Source organism: Arachis ipaensis, chromosome B02 (genome assembly GCF_000816755.2).
Source record: "Arachis ipaensis cultivar K30076 chromosome B02, Araip1.1, whole genome shotgun sequence".
Taxonomy (NCBI): domain Eukaryota; kingdom Viridiplantae; phylum Streptophyta; class Magnoliopsida; order Fabales; family Fabaceae; genus Arachis; species Arachis ipaensis.
Window position 1 is genome coordinate 96,297,519 of NC_029786.2, and position 24,027 is coordinate 96,321,545.

General features: G+C 35.3%; 3 protein-coding genes across 3 annotated transcripts; 2 read left to right on the plus strand and 1 right to left on the minus strand.

Annotated features, from left to right (window-relative positions):
* Positions 4,211-9,672, minus strand: LOC107627739 (protein FAR1-RELATED SEQUENCE 5-like). Its single transcript, XM_021117039.1, has 2 exons — positions 8,242-9,672; positions 4,211-4,303 (listed from the first exon to the last, which is right to left on the minus strand). The coding sequence occupies exons 1-2, from the start codon at positions 9,670-9,672 to the stop codon at positions 4,211-4,213; spliced, it is 1,524 nt and encodes a 507-aa protein (XP_020972698.1).
* On the plus strand, positions 20,646-21,548 carry LOC107627740 (protein FAR1-RELATED SEQUENCE 5-like). Its single transcript, XM_016330562.1, has one exon. It carries the CDS (start codon positions 20,646-20,648, stop codon positions 21,546-21,548), a length of 903 nt encoding a protein of 300 aa, XP_016186048.1.
* On the plus strand, positions 21,699-23,039 carry LOC107627741 (protein FAR1-RELATED SEQUENCE 12-like). Its single transcript, XM_021117040.1, has 2 exons — positions 21,699-22,729; positions 22,838-23,039. The coding sequence occupies exons 1-2, from the start codon at positions 21,699-21,701 to the stop codon at positions 23,037-23,039; spliced, it is 1,233 nt and encodes a 410-aa protein (XP_020972699.1).

Genomic DNA, 24,027 nt, shown 5'->3' on the forward strand with positions numbered 1-24,027 from the left:
CACACTTACATCGTAGGGTCAACAGAGTATCGAGTTTTCAACCTGGTACACGTGGTGGCAAGCCACGGCACTTAATCCAGGGAATCTCGTATCTCAGATTATTCAAATTCATAAGCCATATAAATAATTCAATTATAATTCATCAACATCCACATCATTCCCAATTGCATCTCATTCATCATCATACATTAAACATATTCAATCCTTATCCTTCATTATATCACCTTCCATTCCATCCATCAATAGTTTCAATTCAAAACATAATTCATTCTTTTCTAAGAATCAAACTTCAAACTTAAAACATACTCACTTTCTTAATAACTCAAAATCAAACCATATATCTAAATCTTCTAAATCTCTTTTAAATAATCATCTAAACAAAATCTCTAATTTTTTATAAAATTTCGGCAGCATCTCCTCTAAAACTCGACCCTTTTCGCCCTTTTCGGGTCCAAACCTGCTTTCTTTTCAATTCAACATACCCTTCCTCATCATCATAACAATCACCACAATAAATCTACTTCAAATCAACAATTAAACTCATACAATATTCAAATCCAACAACCAAAATTCAACTAAGGATCATAGTTCACAAATCCTAGGCTTTTAACACAAATACCTCAAATCAATAATTCACCAAATCATTAGCACTAAACCAACCATGTTCATCAACAATAACATTCACCATCCAAGATTAATAACTAATTATCCAATAAACTTCAACCAAATATATTCATCAACAAATTTCTAAACATTAAACATACACCTGCATTTCAACTTATCCTATGGCCATCTAGCCTAAGTTTTCACAGAACATTATATATTAAATGCAAGAAACCTAAACCATACCTTAGCCGATTTCCACGTAACGACCAAAGCTATTTATTCAAAACCAAGACAGCCCCTCAAAACTCAACTAATCCGCTTCCTCCAAGTTCCAGTATTCACAATTTCAAGCTCCAATTATTTATTTACAACCTAATACACATTTATAACACATATATACCCAATTTAATACTCAAAGCTCAAATTAAATGAAATTAAAATGGAATTATGATTTTCTCACCTTACCCAAGCTTCACATAAGCAAGAGTGAATGTTTTTCTCAAGCTAATTGGATCCTAAAACATCAAAGAGTAAAGAAATTTAATACCTCCACTTAATTTCCCAAAAATTGGGGAAGAAGAGGCTGAGAATAAAAGAATGATTTACCTATGAAATTGTTCCGGTAGAAATGTAGAGCTCAACGCGGTGGACGCGTGGTCACAAACGGTGCGGCGATCGGAGCTCGGACGGAGGAGTTACGGCAAATTGAATTTACCGTAAGGGTTGGAAACGTTCTTCGTTTCTCTCTTCCCCTAAATGTGTTTCACGCTGCCTCTGCTGAATGGGGAAGAAGAGAGGCTTGGATTCATTAAATGCTGGGCCGGTTGGGCCCAGTTCAACCGGTTCGGTCCGTTCGGTCTAATTTTGGACCGATTTTTTCGAAATTGGTGTCAAAATTCTCGTTTCGACGAGCTCTATCCTAATTTAATATAATATTCATATTTCTAATCCTCCTTATTAAAAACTAATTTATTGACTAATTATTTACTAATTTAACCGGGGTTTACAACTACTATTTTTATTCTTGTGTGTTATTCTCTTTCTATGATTGTAATTTTTGATTTGTTTGATTCTTTATTTCCATTATTTAGTGTATGAATGCAGTTATGTGATTGAGACCATTATTTCATTGTAGCTCACTTACCCATATAGCCTTACCATTTCATCTACCTTTGTTAACCAACTTTGAGCCTTATTAATTCCCTTTTTGTTCTTAATTTCAGCACGTTACTAGCCTTAAGTGAAAAATAATAAATGTCCTTAATTTGGATCTTTAATTATTTTAGGCTAGTGAGAGTGTGTAATATCTAAGTGTGGAGAAATTTGAAAATATTAGTTGATAAAAGTGTGTTTTGTATTTGTATTAAAAATCTTGGAAATGGGTACATACTTATGCATTAATTATGTAAACCATATGCATTGACACTTGTGTGTTATTCTCTTTCTATGATTGTACTTTTTTATTTGTTTGATTCTTTATGTCCATTATTTAGTGTATGGATGCAGTTATGTGATTGAGGCCGTTATTTCATTGTAGCTCACTTATCCATATAGCCTTACCATTTTATCTACCTTTGTTAACCAACTTTGAGCCTTATTAATTCCCTTTTTGTTCTTAATTTCAGCACATTACTAGCCTTAAGTGAAAAATAATAAATGTCCTTAATTTGGATCTTTAATTAGTTTAGGCTAGTGAGAGTGTGTAATATCTAAGTGTGGAGAAATTTGGAAACATTAGTTGATAAAAGTGTGTTTTGTATTTGTATTGAAAATCTTGGAAATTGGGTACATACTTATGCATTAATTATGTAAACCATATGCATTGACACTTGTGTGTTATTCTCTTTCTATGATTGTAATTTTTGATTTGTTTGATTCTTTATATCCATTATTTAGTGTATGAATGCAAGGTCCTTGCAAGCAATATCACACAGCTTGTTGCAATGCGATGCCAATGCACCAACTCGAAACTTTAAGACCCTTTCGACGTTATCATTCACAGGCATTTCTGTACTAATAAAATCGTTCTTTGCATTCTTTGTCCACCTTTTGTAGATCAACGACTCTAGAAACTCAAGGATTTTTTCGAACTTCATGGCACAGAAAACATGACTACATGGAATACCACGTGATTCAAATAGCTTGCACGAGCACGAGAACAGATTCTTACTTCTATCGACTTCTACCCTTCGATCTTTGGCTGAGTCTCCGAGAGCAGTCATACTGAACTTGTAAGACCCAAAACTTTTGAAAAGTCTTATTATGATCAAGTCTCAAATCATATAGTTATTTATAGTCTTAATTTCAGAGATTATTTTATTAAAGGTAATTAAGGCAAGTTTTGATTTATTGAATTTGAGACAAGTTATGATTTATTATCCAATTTTATAATTATTGGATTATTTTCCATATTCAAATTATAAAGTTGGCAGTTGTGAAATAATAAGGATTTCTATATAATTTGGATTGAATAATTAATATTTTAAATATTAATACTGTTACTTTGGAAAATAAAGGGTTTAATTATATTATTTCTAATTATTTTGATTTGGACATTTTATGAAAAATAATTTGTAAAATTGGTGAACAAATAATATTTTCTATATGCAATTAGTGTTGGATTTAATATGGGCTTCAATTACTATATTATCCACAATTTTATTTGAAATTACAAAAATGTCTCTAACCCTAATTTTTGAAAACAAAACCCTAATTTCTAACTCTCAGCCGCCACACCCCAACCCTTCCTCTGCCCTAACAGAACGCAGCAGCCCTCTTTTCTTCCCAGCAGAACGCAACACACAGATTTGTGAAAGAAAGAAAGATCCGGAAGGGAGAAGGAGGAAGGGCGGCGCTGGCGGGTGTCACTACCGCCGCGCCGCTGTGTTGCACTGAGGAGGGGGAACCGGAGACGTGAGACTGTGCGGTGCCGGCAAGGAGTGCTGTCGCCGTTGCTGGCGCCGAGGAGAAGGAGAGACTGCGCGACAATGAAGGAAGGGGACGCGGGCGAGAGACGCGAGGAGCGCGACCCGCTGCGCTGCCGTGGATCCCTTGTCGTCGAGCTCGAAGGAGCAAGGGAGAACGACGTTGGGTTTGAAAGAGCCAGAGGTGGTGCGGCGCCAGGGAGGAGGCGAGCTATTCGCGCCACCCAGTCGCCAGTCCGCTGCCTCCATTTTCCGCCGCTGTACCACGGAGAGGAGAGAGCCACGCCGCACCTCAGTCACTGCTAACCCACCGAAGAAGCCGCCGACGTTCGTGCCTCCCATCACCGTCAGCTGCGTCATCCCCGCGCCTAGCCTGGCCGCCGTTGACCTCCTTGCAGTCCACTGCCGCCGATTGAGCACCACGGAGGACAGAGCGCGCTCGATAAGTGAGAAGGGATGGAGGCTGGGCTGGGAGTCCAACCACCGCGTCCAGCCGGCGCCGCCTCCGTCGGAACTGCCGCCGTCAGAAAGGGGTTTCGATCACCACAGGTGTCGCTGCTGGAAAAGGGAGCTGCGTCTCTGTGATTTTGACTGCCGGGAGTGGTTCTGTGTCTTCCGGGAGCACCGTCGGAGCTTCTGGCTACTTTTGCCGTCGCTGGAAAATTCTATCGGTAAGGACTTTAAGTTGGTTCTCCTTTCTGTTGAGTTTCTGGGAATCTCATTGTCACTGCATATGGTTCAGGTAACCGCTGCTGCTTGAGGTAGCTATCGGGCTGTCGCCGAACCAGTTCGAAGACCACCGCTGTTTCGGTTCAGCCGTTCCTTCTTCGATTCGGTAAGCGTTTCGATTTGAAAGCCCTTTCGTTACTGTTCTGTAATCTCACGCTGAGGTTTGTGGCGTTAATCGCTATAAGATTGAGTTTCGGTTGTTGTATGTTACGATTAGAGTTGCTGAGACTGTTGAGAAAACAAGTGGAGCCGAGTTGTTGGTTGCCGTCAATTCGGGTTGAGGCGGAAAGGACTCTGTGACGCGTTTGAGTTATGGAATTTGCGTTTTGAGGTAGGGGCACTTTCCAAAAACTATGTTTTAAGTATTGGAATTATTACATATGGATACTGTTGTGAGATATTGTGTATTTGGTGATTGTATCTGCCTTATGTGTTATTTGATTGACTCGAGTGATTATGGACGTTGGTTTGGTTGAATTGTTGTGTGGCTTTGTGAAATGTAATGTTTTGAAGTGATCCTTTAAAGATTTGAAATCTGAGTTTAATCCGTTGAGGATTGATTTGATTTGAGTCAATTATTTGATGATGTGAAAAGTCGAATGCACTTTTGAATTCAGCCTGGTTTACTTTAATTGACTTGATCTTGGACAAATGATTTGTTACTGAACCATTTTTTTAAAGCTTTGGAAATGAGTTAAATCGGTTGATATTGAGTTGATTTTGAAATGGTTTTCTTGAGATATGCCACTGAGGCAACTGTTGGATTTAGCTTGCTTTGAATTGATTTCTGGTTTTGAGCTGTTGAAAAGGAATGAGAAACGGTTTAGTTGGGACCCGAACTGGGTGGCAAAAGTCCAAGTTTTAGGGGAGGTGCTGCCGAAATTTCTACAAAATCCTAGTCTTGTTTGAAAAGTTATTTAAAAAGGATTGGATTTGAGAAGTTGTATTATTTGATTTGTTAAAAGAATATTTATATTTTCAAGCTTAATTTATTTAGTGAGCTTTATGCCTTGAGTTTGACTTATTTAGAAATGAACTATTTTTACCGTTTGAATCACTGAAGGAAAGAATGATGCTCTAATATTGATTTCAAAATAAAAAGGAGCTTTTAGTGATTTCAAAGGAATCTAGACTTTTGATTGAGTAATTAAGTTTGAGGCATTTTGGAAGAGTTAGAAAAATGGGTTCCAAAAAGAAACCTGACAGTGGTTTGATTCAAATGAACCGGTTCCTTAGTTGATTTTTGGACCGGGTTAGAATTTGTGATTTTGTATGGTCGGTTTCATAATAAATTCAATTTTATTTACTTGAACCGAGAATCCATGATTTTAAGAGTTTCAATGAATTTTAAGGAATTGATATAGGTAGACCTTCCCTAAAGACTTGGGACTCTGCCGAGAAGCTTTTATTATAAAATCCCATTGTGGGATGGGTGGTTTTGAATACTTTGAAATAAATCCTTAACTTGCCATGGTTTTGGAAGTTTTGGAAAGAAAATGCCGAGAGTGGCTTTGTTTTAAACAGGGAACTCACTTTGAGTAAATTTGGCTTATGAGCCTGAGATGATTTGAGAAATGAGATCTTTTAAGCCAAGGCTGAAAAGAGTTGAAATTTGATTTCAAAGTGAAATGGCTTGAGAAAAGTGATTTGTGGCTTAAATACCGGTTTTATGAATTTGATGATGTTGAATGGTGGAAGTGCTGTTTTGTTATGGGCCGGAATGGCTGTGTATGATTATGAATATTGGCTGGTTCTGGATTGAACTGTGAACCGGAATGGCTGTGTATGATATTGATTTATGGCTGATTGCCGAATGATTTTTGGGCCGTATGGCTGACTATTAATTATGAATTTAAGCCGGATGACTGAGATGGATGTTGATCCATGGCTGGGACTGAATGAATATATGCTTGAGATACCTGGGTAGTAGCAAGGGTTGTGGTTCGTCCCACTTGCTCCAGGTCAAAGACTGTGACGCTTGGGTAGTAGCGGTAGTAGTGGTGATTCCACTCGCTCCAGGTTGAGCTTTTAAACACCTGCCTGGGTAGTAGCCGCAGTAGTGGTTATTCCACTGGCTCTGGGTTGAGCGGGTAGTAACAATGGGGTTGTAGCTCAAACTTACTTGCTCCGCGATGGGTGTTTCTGTCCATGGTTAGCTACCAGGATGTGTCGGGTTTACTATATAACCGACAGATGATATCATCAGCCACTAGGGATAGGCATGCATCATACGCATCTATGTGACATTGTTTGGGTGTGCATATTATACTTGGTTTGCCTATGTGATTAATTGCTAATTATTCTACTTGCAATAACTGTTTGTTTGTGCTTGCATCTTCCTAATTGTGTTTGCTACTGGGACTCTGTTGGACTGTGGTGATTGGTTGATGGTTGGATTGTTTGGGCCTAGGGCCGTGGTTGGAATGAGATGAACCGATGGTTGATTTCGGTTTTGTGTTTCTGGTTTGGAATAAAATATGAAAGGCTATTTTGTTTCAGCATAGATAAACCGTTTTGAAAGGCTTTTGAGTCTTTGAGAATTGAATGGTTCCTGTTTTAGAAAATATTTCCGACTTTACTTTCATTGTAAACCATTGTTTTTGAAAAGAGGCATGAGACGGTTATTAATCACTGGTGCGGTTATCTTCATGTATCCTATTACAGTAATTCCTAAAAACCCTCTACTGAGAACCCTTTCGAGGATGATGTTCTCACCCCCCTACATTTTCCCCCTTTCAGGATATGGCGCAGAAGTTATGAAGAGTTCATTTAGTTGTTGTTGAGATGCTCTGTATTGCTTTAGTATATTTTTGTTCCCTCGCCTTTATCTTGATACATTCTGTAAGAGGGATAGAAATTGTATTGGGTAATGCTTGTAATATTACTTATATATATAGTCTAAGGACAATTCAGACTTGTCGGGTTGGCTGGATAACCGACAGATGAGCCTCATCAGCCATAGGACAGGCATGCATCATATGCATATTACTTGAATTACTTGCTTGTGCTCTAATTGGGTGTGTCTATCTGTATTTGCCATGCTAAATGTGTATTTGTTACCTGCAGTAGTTGTAACTTTCTTGTGTTTGCCTTTATTTGTTTCTTTGTCTGTGAAAATGCATGATGGAATTGGAGGTATGGAGGAATGGCAGTATAGGACTTAGATTTAAGGTTAAGTTAAGTTAGGATTAAACATTTTTAGGAAACTGTCTTTTATGGCTTCTGTTTAATACTTTAAGCTCTACAATCTGAGTGTCGGCGTTCTAGGATTGCCTCTGGCATTCCCAGGACCTTATATATTATGTGTGTGGCACCTTTACCATACTGAGAACCTCCGGTTCTCATTCCATACTATGTTGTTAATTTTCAGATGCAGGTCGAGAGGCATCTCGTTAGGCGTCTGGACTCTTGAAGCGGAGTAGTTACTGGGATATTTTGTTATGCTATGATGTATATATATGTACTTAGTTTTCTCTCCGCATGACTTATTCTTTTTGATCCTCTTAGAGGTTTATGGAAAGGCAGGATTGTGTATATGTACTTTTGGATTTTGGATATGTATGTACATATGTGTAAATATTCTCCGGCCAGTCTTGACTTCGCAGGCTGAGTTAGGAGCTTGTTATTTTGTATCTTTGGCACTCTATTCCAACTTCTGTTATCTTATGTTTGACAGTTACAGTTTTCTTAGCATGCAAGTTAACTCGTTCCTTGAGCGTTGCGCTTTTATCTCGCGATTTTTATTTCCCCTATCCTTCAAGGCTCCTAGCATATTATAACTCTTCTGCTATTATATGTACTTATTTTATTTTAGAGGTCGTAATACCACATCACCTCTGTTTTACGACTTAAGCGTAAAGCTTTGTGTGGTAGGGTGTTACAGTCGTAATGTCCGAGCTATCAGAGTTGCGCAGCCGGAAGCGTGAGCTTTGGTAGCTAGGGTGTTACAGAACTCAACCTTGTCCAAGGTTGTGCTTAGTACCTTGATATTCAAAGCCCCTGCCCTCTGAATCTCATTACGAATTTCCTTAAAAATGTTGCGAGTGAAATAACATGATGCAGATCTTTCATATACCTCCAACGAGGTAATCATCACTGGCTCAGAGCATTGAGACTTAAAGTTAGCTATTAATTCATTGTTTCTATACTCTTTTAAGGCCCTATCCAGGTTATGCATGAAGTCAATGAGGATATTCTTGCGATTAACATAAAATATGATGAGAGAGTTTATACCTTCACACTGTGACGTCATCCTTATGTACCCAAAAAACTTATCCCGTAGGAAACAATGGGACCACATCGCACGAATTTCGTATGTCTTTTCCATCCAGGTACTCCCAACAAGGTTGTGCTTATCCAAAATGGCTGCCCATCTATGATCAAAATCTCTGCGGTCATTGTTGTCGTATATAAGACCCTTAAAATCCCGTAGGAAATTAGGATTCTTTATATTTTCACATGCATTTCTCTGAAGATGCCATCCGCATAACCGATGGGTCGCATCAGGAAGAGCATTCTTGATTGCATCTCGCATGGCAAGGTCTCCATCAGTTATTACTGCTTTAGGACTTTTCCCACCCATCGCTTCAACAAACGTTTCCAACAACCACTTATACGTATCTGTGGTTTCGTCGGATAGTAGGCCAGAGCCGAAGATGACAGTCTGCCCATGATGATTGCATCCAGAAAAAATAACCAAAGGTTTGTTGTATTTATTCTTCTTGTACGTTGAATCAAAGGCAATAATATCTCCAAAGCAGTAATAGTCGACAATTGATTGCCTATCTGCCCAAAAAATATGCTCGAGCATTTCATCACTAGTGAACGTATACTTCCCAAAGAACAGCAGATCGTTGTTTGACTTGCCAACCAAATAGTTTATTGCCGCATTGGCATCCCCATTTTTTACTTTTGATCTACGATAACGATCAATGTGGTTGTACAAATCTTTGCGTGTGAAGCCAGCATGACGATATCCACCCTTCTGGAACGCAATATATCCCATAATATGGCACGTCTTGACACCAAAATTATGAATATTTTTCACTTGGACTTTATCAGAAACAGTGAGACGACGATTGGCCGGAACCAGATGCGCAAATTGGGGGGGGGGCATCAGATCGTGGTTGTGAGATTCCACAAAACATGATACCTTCCATCTTCCGCAGCCATAGTCAAGCTTTACCCTAGGCCGAGCTGCACACTTGGTTCGCATGAGTGACCTTGCCTCCCTTGATCTATCATCTAGATCAAGATACCTTATATTCCTCCAGCCCTCCTTATTACAAACAAGTTGCCTGCAAATGATTCTACCTTCGTTATCCCTAACGACGTCGTCCTTCCTCATTAAAAATTTGGGGGGGGGGGCGTCAGATCGTGGTTGTGAGATTCCACAAAACATGATACCTTCCATCTTCCGCAGCCATAGTCAAGCTTTACCCTAGGCCGAGCTGCACACTTGGTTCGCATGAGTGACCTTGCCTCCCTTGATCTATCATCTAGATCAAGATACCTTATATTCCTCCAGCCCTCCTTATTACAAACAAGTTGCCTGCAAATGATTCTACCTTCGTTATCCCTAACGACGTCGTCCTTCCTCATTACAAATCCATGCCAACAAGCATAAGCGTTATAAAATTGGCAAGCCTCATCCTCTGTCCTAACTCGAGGTTCCAAATATCCTCCACCATTAAATCCGCAATTCTTTTTACACCACAATCTTGTTCACTCTTGCTAGTAGAATCCAGCAAATCCACATCGTCATCTTCAGCATCATCTTCTGCATTCGGTTGATAATCGAAATCAACACCCAAATCATTATCAGAATCATTCTTAACATCATCCTCGTTTGTGGACATAATTTTACCCCTGCCAAAATCCAGGTTGGTGACAAAAAATGTGAATAAACAGAACGAATGACAGCAACTACAGGAAGCTAACCTAAGCTGCATGTAAAATTACCGGAACCAAACCCAATTAAACTAACCCAATTGTTTACGACTCCAGTATAAGGTTTTAATTTCAATGCCCTAAACCTAGCCACAGCATAGAACTGGATAATGTGACTTAATTTCCAAATTCCAAAATAGCAACCCAACACCCTAAACAGAGAACCGTTGAAAAGGTATAGACTATCATCAAAATTAAACTAATTTGGATTAACAAAAAACTTAATCGGACATACCTTGATGACAACCAAAGGTTGAGCTTGAACGGGTAAAAATGAACTATTAGAGGGAGGTGACCTTACCTAATCTACCGCACCTAATTCGAAGGCCGCTGAAAAATGGGGGTGGTAAACCAGCTTCCACCAGCCACAGTTTCGTCACAAGCAGAAGTTCAGCTACAAATTTCTCTGCTGGAGCCGCATCATGTTAGCATTCGGCCTCTCCTCAGTTGACGTCGATACCTAACCGACGGAACCAGAGTACCAGTTCCGACTCCTGTAACTCAAAAGAGATAATGCTTGCTAAATGGATCTTGGGTTGATTAACGAAGGCCAAAAAACGAAAAAAGGGTTGGGTACTATGGAGGCTATGCGTTTTCCAAGTTCTCAGAGATGCGTGTTGAATTTCAAGAAGAAATGGAGGGTGTTTTTTTTAAAAAAAATAATATAGAGATTAGAAATTATAATTGCAAATATTCCCCTATACATTATATAGTATGTATATACACTAGCTAATGTAGTATGTTTATATTATAGGTTCATTAAAAGCTTTGACTATCACAGTTCATTATTTAATGAAGCTTTGAAAATTTTTCTTAATCAATGGCTGTGATGGTAACACCTAAGTAAGGGTAAATCACCCACAAAATTGGCTTGGTTTGGAAGAAATCACCTAATTTTAATATATATTTAATAGGTGAGTTCTACCCAACCCCCTCTAAATCAATATGCAAATTACTCCTTGTGACGTGGCATGTTTTAATTGGATGTTTAGTTTTAGTTTGAGTTAATTTAACTCAATAAGAGTTAATATCTTAACTAAAGTAGGGCAACTTTGTAATTAAATATTTTTATAAGAGGGAGGAATATATAATTTCTGTAAACATTAAAAAGTAAAGTTATATTTCTTATCATTGTTCAGAAGCTCAATGCCCCTTTGCCCCATTCCTCTCTGAAATTGAAAGAAAAAATAACTCAAGCTGTACCCACCCATTGACCCAGCCCCACCGCCCGCAGCCCGCAGCTAGTAGTCACGCCAACCACTGCAGCCACCTCAACCCCGCAGCTCCGTTGCATGTACAGGCATTGCATGTGGAAGGTCGGCGCCGTCGCAGGAGCTTGAAGTCGTCTCCTCTGTTTGAGAGCGCTCTCTCTGTATTCACCGTGCCTCCGTCACCGTCACTGTAACCGTCACTGTCAAGAACTTCTTCGTGCTTCCCTCGCCACCTGACATCTCTGTTCGTTCTGTCTTCATTCATTAGCTGGAACCTTCCCTCGCCGCTGACATCTCTGTTCGCTCTGTTCGTGCTTCAGGTAGGTCTTCTCCTTTTCTCCATTTTGTAGTATTCATTTATTTGTGTATTCTAGCATGAGTTTTGCGCTGTTCATTCTTGTGATTACTGATTTTGAAATTTCTAAGTTGTTCATGATTTTTAGTTCTGAATATCTTAACTTCTATGACTAGGAAATAAGAGTCATTTATTTTGGTTAATTACTTTATTTTGTTCATGATTTTGTTAGCTGGATTTTGAATTTTGTTTGCCGTGACTTGGAATCATTTTATAGTATTTATTTGTGTATTCTAGTATGAGTTTTGTGCTGTTCATTCTTGTGATTACAGTTTCTGAAATTTCTGATTTGTTCATGATTTTTGGTTTTGAATATCTTATATTCTGTGTCTAGGAATAATCTAATTTGGTTAATTACTTAATTTTATTCCTGATTTATGTTAGTTGGATTTTGAATTTTGTTTGCTGTGACTTAGAATCATTTTGTTTGAAATAAAAAACCCCAAGCCTTAGAGGTAGAGAAGGAAGAAGAGGAATTGAAGGAGAGATACGTTGAATCAATCAAAATGAGATGATTTTGTTATGGCATGAGGTGAAAGCTAAGTGAATTACAATGAGAAAGGAAATTACTATTATAAACTAACTAATCTCTAGCTATAACTAAGCTAATTGTAACTAATTTGTGCTGACTCATTACTAATTATAATTAAGTAAGTCCTTACTAATGTATATACATACCATAACTCCTATCATTATCTCTAATTTTCTTATTTTTTAAGCTGTTTCTTTTTTCTTTGATCTTCATCATCTCTAAATTATGCTTTCTTGAAGACTGCTGTTGCTATGCTGATTTGACCTTGATCACTAATGCTAAGTTTGTCTCTGAAGTGTAGAAAGTTTTATGAGTGTATAACCTTTGTGAAAATATCAGCCACTTGCACAATTTTTGGGATGTGGTTTATTCCGATTTCTTTGTTATTTACATGGTTTCTAAAAAAATACAAGTATATCTTAAAATATTTGGACTTAGAATGTGAAATAGGATTGACAGCTAATAATACTGCACTGAAGTTATCACAGTATATCATTGGAACTTCTATTAAAAAGAATTTTAACTCACTCATCATAGTTTTTAATCAGATCAATTTTTCTACTATATCTACAATATTCTTATAGTATCCTTTTATACTTGACCTAGTCACAGTCGTTAATTTGTTGATGCCTAAGACACCAAATTCGAATCAAGAAATACACATTATTCACTAATAGACTTTTTATCTTTAAGATCCTTAACCTAATTTGAATCACAATAAAAAATAACTGCTATAAAATTATTTCTTTTTAAATATAAATCATAGCTTATTGTACCATTTAAGTATTTCAATACTCGTTTCAACAATTTTTAATAAGAATCTAAATTAAAGGAAGTTGGATAAATTGAGAAAACTTGTACACACTATAAGAGATTTTAGGTTTGGTCACTATTAGATATTGTAAGCTGCCAATTACATATCTAAATAGTTTTGGATCACCAAAGCTTGAACTTCCAAAAGCCGTGTTAACATTAGACCTCCATCAACATTAGTGTAAATCTCCCATATTCTTCATAGAAAACTTAGCATTCAGTTTCTCTCTGACATCTCTGTTCGTTCTGTCTTCATCCGTTAGCTGAAACCTTCCCTCGCTGCTGACATCTCTGTTCGTTCTGTTCATGCTTCAGGTAGGTCTTCTCCTTTTCTCCATTTTGTAGTATTTATTTATTTGTGTATTCTAGCCTAAGTTTTGCGTTGTTTATTCTTGTGATTACTGATTCTGAAATTTCTAAGTTCATGATTTTTAGTTCTGAATATCTTATCTTCTGTAACTGGGAAATAGGAATCATTTATTTTGGTTAATTACTTAATTTTGTTCATGATTTTTGTTAGCTGGAATTTAAATTTTGTTTGCTGTAACTTGGAATCATTTTGTAATATTTATTTGTGTATTCTAGCCTGAGTTTTGTGCTGTTCATTGTTTGCTTGATGTCCCTTAATTTTGTTCTGAACTGAGTTAATTGGAATTGAAGTAGGTAATTGGAATAAGAGTAGATTTAATTTTGATCAGAAACACCTTGGATGTTGTTGTGTTATTTTTCCGAACCTTTCATCTTGTTATAGTTGCTGATGTTGTGTTGTTGTTGGTGTTTTGTTTTGTTTTTTTTTTTTAATTTATCTTCTTGCAATTAATTAGTGATTGAAAGAGTAAGCGTGGTGTACTAAATATTTAAAGATGATTATATGAGATTATGGAGAGCATTTGTCAGGGAGTGGCTGAATAGAAAAAGGAAAAATAGGTAAGCAACGGTTGCTTTGTTGAATTGGAACCCTGCCCAAGTAGATAGAATTTGACTTCGAAACAGTGAAATTAATATAATCCACTTATAGTAATTATATCCCAAGGTCTTGGGATGATCCCCTCTGTTTGCTTGTGTTCTTTTGTTACTTGAAGATATAGCCATTTTTTGCATTTGTTTTTGGTTAATTAATTCAAAATAGCCAACATACCCCTTCAGAAAAATTGTCACTGGAGTTAATGTTGCATTCGGTCCTGCTGCATTTTGGCCTTCTTGAAAGAGATAACCTCTATGTTTAATTTCCTGAACAATTATAGGCTTCTGTCTTTTCCTCATTTTTTATTCACTGTATGTTTGATTGTAGCCTCTGCTTCTCAAATGTCAATTCCTATTGTTTATTTATTATTCTTTTTTTATTTATATTGTCAAAATATTGGGTTCTGCTAATTCTATTTTGAACTAAGATGCACAGGCATTAGTATATTGAATCTGGTTTTATTGCCTAATACTAGAAGTTAGGAAAAATATGTTTTTAAATGTTAAGTTTATTATTAAAACCTCCCTTTTTCATTAGTCACAAAAAAAACACTCTCTTTTCATTCCTGAAACTTTTAATTGCTTTGATCTTTTCTTGTTGTTATAGTTATCTTTTTTTGGGTGACTTTACTGACTTGATTTTATAATTTTGCTCTTTCCGTTTATCCTGGAGGTTTCAACATCATTCTTAGAGAAAATATTAACACATACTCCTAAATACACAGTTATATACCCTTTTTTTCTTTTATGTAGTATGGCACAAAAAGGAGGACAATTTATTGCATTACTTCACAACCTATGTAATGTAAATTAACCTTTTAATAGGATTAATTTTAGAAAGAACATGCCAACTATTTTATAGCTTTTTTAGAGTTATATCTTCTATTAGTTAGGCCCTCATGCTTTTTTGTATAGTTGGAGAAGGAATGTAATTATAGGCACTTGTTCTATGTCAAGATCAATAAGTTAATTAGTCAAAGTTTTATCATATATTACCTTTTATTATGTTTATAGTTATATCATTTTTTGATGTGCATTTAGTTTATTAGCACGCACCAAGTGCAATTGTGCATTCTCCAAGTTATTACTATATTTGGTTTGAAAAATTTGAAATAATATACACCAAGAGTAAGTTCTTTTAACATATGCGTGCATAACCTGAAGTTAATTTTTTTTTATTCTGGTACTGGTTATTGATGGCTCTTTTATAACTAAGATTCTTAGAACTAAATTGACTACTTTATTGCTTATGTCTATGTATTTGCATAATCTACTTTAACAAACTTGATGGATACTACTTAGCAATTGGAGAAAAATAACAATATGAAAATATGTTGCAAGTAGAAGCATGTTCCAAGTAAGAATAAGAATGTCTGTTTAGGTCTTTAAGATACAAAGAAGCTAGTCAACCAAATGGGAAGCATAAAAGTAAATACAATTCGATGGATTGTATTAAAATCTTTTAGTTCTTTAATAATAATCTTAGTTCTGCCTTCAATATATTTGGCATGCTTTGGGCCTTTTGGGGTTAAATTCCTGCCTACACTGTCTGTATTTTGTTTCCTAATTTTAGATTTTTGTGAATAAAACAATGAACGCCAGATTTTTTTTAATCATTAAATCTAAAAAAAAGGAAAGAGAAGAAAAAAAAAACAACCAAAACATAAATTAAAAATATAAAAATTTCAAAACAAAACAGGACTTTATTTATCTTACCAATTAGATATTTACTTTGTGTCTTCATTTCCTCTTATACAAGTATAGACACCTTTAAAACATGATGTAAATTGATGGATTAATTTCTCTACACTTATGGGAATTATTATATATTTTTATTAGTATTTTAAATTCAAAGGAAATGATATAATCATGTAACACCCTAACTTTTAGCACCTCATGATCGTACTAAAAGTCCGAGTGCTACTTACCTCTAAATCTTTTTATTATATACTATCTTTATTTAATATTGAGCCTTCGCGAATACGAACCGAAACTTTAATTAAGAAAATGAAAAGAGACTTTATTTTACGCCACTAAATCACAAAAGTATATATATTCACATAGTATTAAATACATAAACTTATTTCAAGATTCCCAAAAACAAATCCTACCCCTCTAAAAACTCTAACTAACAAGGCGAGGGGAAAACAAATCCTAACAACTCAACTTATAAACATATTCCTTTGTGCTCCCGTAACTTGACAATGAGCCTTTGCACCTGTAGCTGAAAGGGGTGGAGATAGGGGGTAAGAACTGGGAAGTTCTTAATAGGGTCGGGGTTAGAAGTTAAGTTCATTTTGCCATTATTAACCGACTGCAACTAACAACAAAACACTTATAAGCATGAATAATAAAAGAACTCAGAAGTCAATCAGTCATGCAGCACACACACACAATCACAGAATTACATAGCACAGAGATATGCGCAAACAAGCATGATGCATGTCTATTCCTATCGCAGGTAATGAGCTCATTTGTCGGTTTCGACCCGCACCCGACGCAATCCGACTCGCAAGTCAGATAAGGCATTCCAGCGGCATAACCTCTGCAAGTTTCCACTTCTTGCAGGCGCTGATTCTCCAGCTGAAGTATGCCGAACATGACCTCTGCAAGTACTTGCAGGCGCTGATTCTCCAGCTGAAGCATGTGCCACTTTCTCCTGGAAGCCGTTCCATACACACGGGCGTCCCCGCACAATCATTCAAAAACAAAGCCCACGGCTTAACACTTTCACATCGGCACCATAACTATTTACTTTCCGTCACCCTCTCGTGACCTTTCAATCATTCTCATAAGTACACGTGCCGATTTATCTCCTCTTTTTCTTTTAAAACTAAAACCACATCTTTATGCCATTCTCCAAATTCTTTAAAACAATTAATAATCCAACCGACTCCAGCAGCAAAAACATTTCTTTAATAAATCAAAATCAGTTAATATATTTCTTAAAGCTTTTGAAAATTCCATTTCTTACGCCCAAAATAATCAAAGCATCCCAGCTAGTTGTTCATACATAACTGAATCAAAATCTCAAGCAAACAACAATAATTCAACAATAATTTAAAATAAACTCATTCAAATTCAAGCAATAATCAACTAAATCAACATTCACTTATCAAACTCACATTTAATTATTATAAAGTTACCAAACCCTACCTCCATACGAAATCAAACTAATGGGACCTCCGGAGAAGTTTTTTGACCGAGCTGCTGAAGGAGAAAGCGTCAGAAATCGTCTGTGCTTCCTAAAACTCCAGTTAGCCGAACTCAAGGGGCAGGAAAGCTACGTCACCGTCGACTTCCACCAATCAAGAGTGACGCCAATACGTAGAGGAGAAGGATACGAACACTTTTATCGGATTAGATTTTTTATTGGATTTATGGATCTCAAGAAATTAAAACCAAAAACTCATGGTTTCCATGGAAGCTCATTCGGTCTTTCTTTCTTGTTTCTCCCAAGTTCACTCGGTGAATAATGAATAGAAGAAAAGATGATTGTGATAAGTGAAGTTTTGTGGTGATTAAAGCATTATAGGTGTCATTAGTTAACAAGGAATGAAACATGTGTCATGATATTAACATATATATACATATATGTATTAATACAAGCTACCCTAGGTTTTTCTTACTTTTTGTTTCCTTAATGGTTTCGGCGAATAATAATAATAATAATAATAATAATAATAATAATAATAATCAATTTTTATTTTGTCTACTAAAATAATTTTTAATAAATAATTCAAACTAATAGAATAAGTTATAATCAAATTAAATTTTAAATTATTTTTTGATAAATAATTTAAATATAAGTAAATAAGTAATAATTAAATTAAATTTTAATAATGATAAAATTTTATTTAATTATTTTGTTGAAAATAATTTTCTTAAAAACTACATCTCAATATAATACAATAATTTGTAAATAGTCAATTATTTAATTTATAAAAATTTGGAGTCTTACAAATCATGTAGATAAGTGAAGGTGTGACTTGTTTACTCAAATTATTACTCTAATATGATGCAGAGATGGGTAAGATTGAAAAAAAAAACTTGCATGGATGTGGATTATGTAGTTTATTTGCATATGGCTATGTATACTAAAAGTATAAATATGTAATGATTTTGTTTAATAAAACTCCATTATGTATATATGTATAAATGATTTGGATCTGGATATGGACGAGCCTGATTGGAAATATGAGATTATAAAAATGTGTTATATATGTTATTTAGAGGCATAGAGACTCAATCCCAAAGGTGACCCTTTTTCTTTTAGAATGAAAATTAGTGAGACTTTTTTACAAAATAGGTAATATTCAAGATGGTATTTCTTTATTTGTCATGCTAGATCAGTTTATGTTTAATTTGTTTATAATGTTAGTAGTTTTTGGTTCCCTGTCTCTGTTCATTTAGTTTTTTATCATTGATCACTTGAATAGTCAAAGTGCATTTGCTTTTCTCTTTATATTAGATTTACAATTTATTTTTTTCTTATTTTTAATAGTTTCTATTGTATTAATAAGCTACTAGACCAACTTGATTAAATTTGATTACTAAAAATAATGAGTATTTTTTGCCACAAGAATTTTTCTTTATTTTGTCAATTCATATATCATTTATATCAGATGATATTATGTCTCTTGTATGGGAAAATATATAGCTTGTCCTTCAAAATTGATACCTCTGGAAAACTTTGCTTTATAAGACTAATGACTAGGCTCATTAGTTATGGAAATTTGCTTATCTATTTAGAGCGAGTATCTCAACAAATATAGGACTTGAATTGGTAGTTTCAATGTTTTGCCTTGAAGAAAGCTATTGAAATTTTCCACTTTAGAATGGATTTGAATTTTAACAAAGTGGAGGGTGTATTCGGTTATCAATTGAGGATATATGATTGTGTAGGTAGAATGGTGGATTGTCCAATGTCATTCTAAATCTAATTTTAATGTGGAACAGTAGAGAATTGGGGTGGATGTCTAGATCCTTTCCTCCATTCAAAAGTTTTATCAAATTTGGGTCTTGCCATCTTTATACACCCAAACAGAACTTTTGAAAAACGAACGTAATGGTGGCATTTTGTCCTTATTGAATATAAGTTGGTTTGGTAAATGAGAAAGTGATTTCTACCAGATTGAAGAAATCATACCGCCTATTTATTTTTATTCTATCCTCATTGGTTATTTACATTTATATATTTTTCTTCTTATGTGGTAATTTATCACTATATCTTAATTTAACCATGCTAGGCATATGCTAAAATAAGCCACTAATATAAAATGCACATTAAAATAATTATTACTTCTGCAATTACGTTTTTGTTATATCTTTTTCTTTGCTTTATGCCTTTTAATTTTGTTCTGAACTGAGTTAATTGGAATTGAAATAGGTAATTAGAACAAGAGTAGCTTTAATTTTGATCAGAGACACCTTGGATGTTGTCGTATTTTTTTGAACCTTTCATCTTGTTATAGTTGTTGATGTTGTGTTGTTGTTGGTGTTGTGTTTTGTTTTTTTAATTTATCTTCTTGCAATGTCCCTGTTTGCTGGTATTCTTCTGTTACACACAATGCCCCTTTCACTTTCACTTTCATATGGAAGAGGATGCTTTCTGCTTTAGATTTGGTGTATAATCTCCTAAAAGTATTTACTTAATCTGAATTATTTCTATTTTATTTAATTATGTTGCTTACTTTCTAAACTAATTTTCACTTTGCTCGTTTCCTTCGAAAGAAGTGAAATAGAAGTCATTAAGTAGAGAAGGCCTTAACAAATTGTATGATATTAATTATGTATATCTATTGAATGATTATGAAGCAAATAAAAATGGGTAGTATCCAGCCAGAAATAAAAAGAAGCTGAATGCTTTTTCTTGTGCATGCCCTCATGATTCCTGAACATTAGATTAAAATGCATCAAACTCAGTGTTGTCTTCTTTTATACGCCTCATTTGAATTAATTTCTAATATTTATTATCTATATTGTTTCTATAAACATAACGTGCCCGACATAGTTCTGGTCAAGTGCAAGTATTACTACCACATGTTTTCATTGTTACATACATTTCCTTCATTTTATCTTTGGTGAGAATGTCATTTCTGCTTTGTATAGATCACGACAAATGAAATTCTAAAGTGATGAAATCACTGATGCTCATTTTAAAAAAAATTAATATAAATATATGTTGTTCTGCTTAGGTCTAAGATACAAAGAAGCTAGTCAACCAAATGGGGGACATAAAAGTAAATACAATTGGATGGATTGTATTAAAATCTTTTAGTTCTTTAAAGGTGTTGCTGTATTTTATGTAAATTAGTGGTATTTTTTCTAGTCTACATATATGTGAAATGTTAATTGTGTGGTGATGTGTTTGTTTTTTTTTATAAATTGTAGGTGTATGTTGATTTTTGGGAGATGGAGCCATCGGATAGCGATTTTTTTGGAACAGACTCCGATGAGGAGTTCCAAGAGGAGACAATCTAGATTTTTTAGACGACGATTCGGAGGCTGATGAAGATAGACCTCAAGATAAGAGAATAGCAGAGCTGTCACGAGAAGATATCATGCAACTTCAGTTTACAGATGAGGAAGCTGTTTATCGATTCTACAAGACTTATGCAATGATGCACGGTTTCGCTGTGAGGTTGGATGAAGTCAGACGCAATAGCGATGGTTGCGTAATTATGCGCCAAATTGTTTGCAATCGGGCAGGCTCAAGAAAGGAAGAGGTTGAAAAGGACGAAAGAATCAGGGACCACCGACCCCTAACTCGAAGTTGTTGCCGGGCGAGAATTCGTGCAAGACTAGATAGAAAAATTCATAAATGGAAGGTTGTTTCATTCTACGAAGAGCACTCTCATGGATTAGTTGATCCACTCGACGTTAGCATGATGCCTGAGTATCGCACATTCAGTGTCTCGGATAAAGCTCAGGCGAAAAATTTGCACGACATAGGCATCAGGACCTGTGACATCTTGGGATACTTGGCTGCTCAAAAAGGTGGATATGCAAACTTGTCATTCAACCAAAAAGATATGTACAACCTCATTACTCAACATAGGAAGGAAAAAGTGAAGGGTGGTGATGCAAATGTTGCAATAAGCTACCTGAGAGGTAAAGCTGGGAATGATTCTTATTTCTTTGGCAAGTACACATTAAGTAATGAGAATCGATTGGAAAATTTGTTTTGGGCTGATGGGACTAGCCCTATTGATTATGAGTGCTTTGGGGATGTCTTGACATTTGATTCAACTTACAATAGGAACGTCTACAATAAACCACTTGTGATATTTTCTGGTAGCAATCATCATGGGCAGACCGTCATATTTGGATGTGGTCTTATTGTTAATAAGGATATTGGTTCATACAAGTGGCTCTTGGAAACTTTTTTGGAAGCAATGGGGAATAAACACCCTATGGCAGTTGTCACCGACGGAGGTCTTTCAATGAGAGAAGGCATTAAATAGGTCTTTCCTTATGCAATACATCGACTATGTGCATGGCACTTACATAGGAATCCATGCGAGAAGGTTAAGAATAGTGGATTTTTAAATGACTTCAAGAAATTGATTTATGCTAATGTGAGTGTTGAAGAGTTTCAGGTCATGTGGGGAGACATGGTGACGAGGTATAACTTATCAAGCAACTCTTGGGTCGACCAAACCTATGAGTTGCGGAATTTATGGGCTCTTGCCTATTTGAGGGACCAATTTTTTGGGCGAATTAGGACAACATCCCAGTGTGAAGGGATTAACTCTCTGATAAAAGCATATGTGAGAAAGAAAGATACCCTTCTTGAATTCATTAATAACATGGAGACCGTTGTTAGCCATTACAGGAACAATGAAAGAGTTGCAGAGTTCAATAGTAAATATACCGATCCAGTACTTGTGACTTCTTTGTCGACACTTGAAGATTTTGCTGCAAAGACTTTCACTCGTAACATGTTCCGGGAGGTCAGGAAGGAAATTGAGGGTGCTTGTGCTATGAATACAGAGTTGGTAATTCAGGATGGTGGAAAACTATACTTCAAGTGTAACAGTTTTGGAGTGCTAGAGATTGATCATGTGGTTGAGTTTGACATAGTTGGGGGGATGCTTCGTTGTGAGTGTCTGTGGTTCGAAAATAGAGGAATTCCCTACATGCACATATTCGCATGCCTAAAGCACCAACACGTTGAAGTTATTCTAGAACGCTTAGTGTGCAAGCATTGGACGAAGAATGTCAAGAGCGATTTCATGAAGTCAAACGTCGATGATCCAAGTGATTCTGATAAGGTACTAAAGTGTCGTTTGGGTGTGTTGGGTGCTGAGTGTTCTAGGTTGATGGATGTTGAAAGTAAGAACTCAAGTGATTTTGTCGAAGTAATGAATGATGTTGTCAACACAATTACAAGACTCCAAAAGCAAGGTGAAAATCCACGCAACGGTAATTTAGATGATGACTACGTTGTTGACCCATTGGTGGTAAAGAGTAAGGGAGCTCCTAAGAAAAACTCAAAATTTAAGCAACGTAGAAGGTGTTCAAACTGTGGTGTGACAGCGCACTACAACAAATGTTGTCCTAATGTTCTTGGTAGAATCCCAAAGGAGCCAGTAGACGATGATACAGAAAAAATATCAGCAGCCATCTTGACATCCTCACTAAGGTATCTCATACTATAACTATGTTTAGAATTTCGTTGTATGGTGATTCGGCATATTGTGTTTTGGATTTATAACGGAAGATGACGTTTGGTTTATGATCAGCGCAAAAGACATGACAGTATGAAAAATCAGCAGAAGATGGAAAAAGATAGGAACATTGGTGGTGGAAAAACACCAACCTCAGCAGCTAAATCGACTTTTACAGATCAAGTGAAAACATCAAGTCCTGGTCCCGATATCCCAGTTTGTGCATCTACAAGTAACGAAGAGTCCGGGATGAGTTCCAGAACAACTGAATCTCCTGTAGGATGATTGGTAATTTTGTACCATTTACTAGTTACCTTTGTTTTGTATAGTTTGCATTCATTGATTGATTTGACATTTATTGAACTAGGAAGATTATGTCATTTTACTCATTTACTATTAAATTTTTGAAATTTCTTTTCTTTTTATGTTATCACCTTTTTCGTTTACTAAAATAGGACAACATAAGACATAAAATAAAAATACGATGTTTAAATTGTTACTGGAAAAATTATCACGTACACTACCAAAAAAACGGAGTTTAGCCACCAAATTTTAACTACAAACGCTAAATCGTGTCTTCTATTTATCACCAAATTGGCTCATATTGACGTGCCATAACTGACCTGTCTTTAATAGATTTATTAAGCTATAATATTATTTCTTAAAAATATTCTAACATTAACACAAATTTTTAAAATTAAATCTAAAAATATAAAAGATTAAATTTAGATAAAATTAAAAATTATAAAGATAATTCAAATATTCTAATACTTGAGCTACTTAAAAAGATAAAATTTATTTAGCTAAAATAATATAATTTGAATAAATAATAAAAAGTTCAGTAATTTTTAAGTAAAAAAAATTTTAATAAATATTTTAATAAAAATAAATTATTTTATCATTTGTTAGATTTTAAAAATGACAGTAATTTAGTTAAAAAAATAGTCTTTATTTATATGATTTAGTACTCACTACATATCTTTGTGAGTACTGTACTCTTAATATATACATAATTATCTTTTTAAAAATTATTTTGTGAAATTATAAATTAAATTTTTATTTATACAATTATTCAATTGGTATATATTATTAATTAATTATCTATTAACTATTTTAAGTCATAAGAAAATTAATACTAATTAATTTATGAGTAATTACTCAACTTTTACTTCTTGTATTCAACGATATAATTAGTGACCCAATTTTAAAAAAAAAAGTCATAACAAATTCAGACATACATTATATCCAACAAACTAGCCAAATACACCCATTT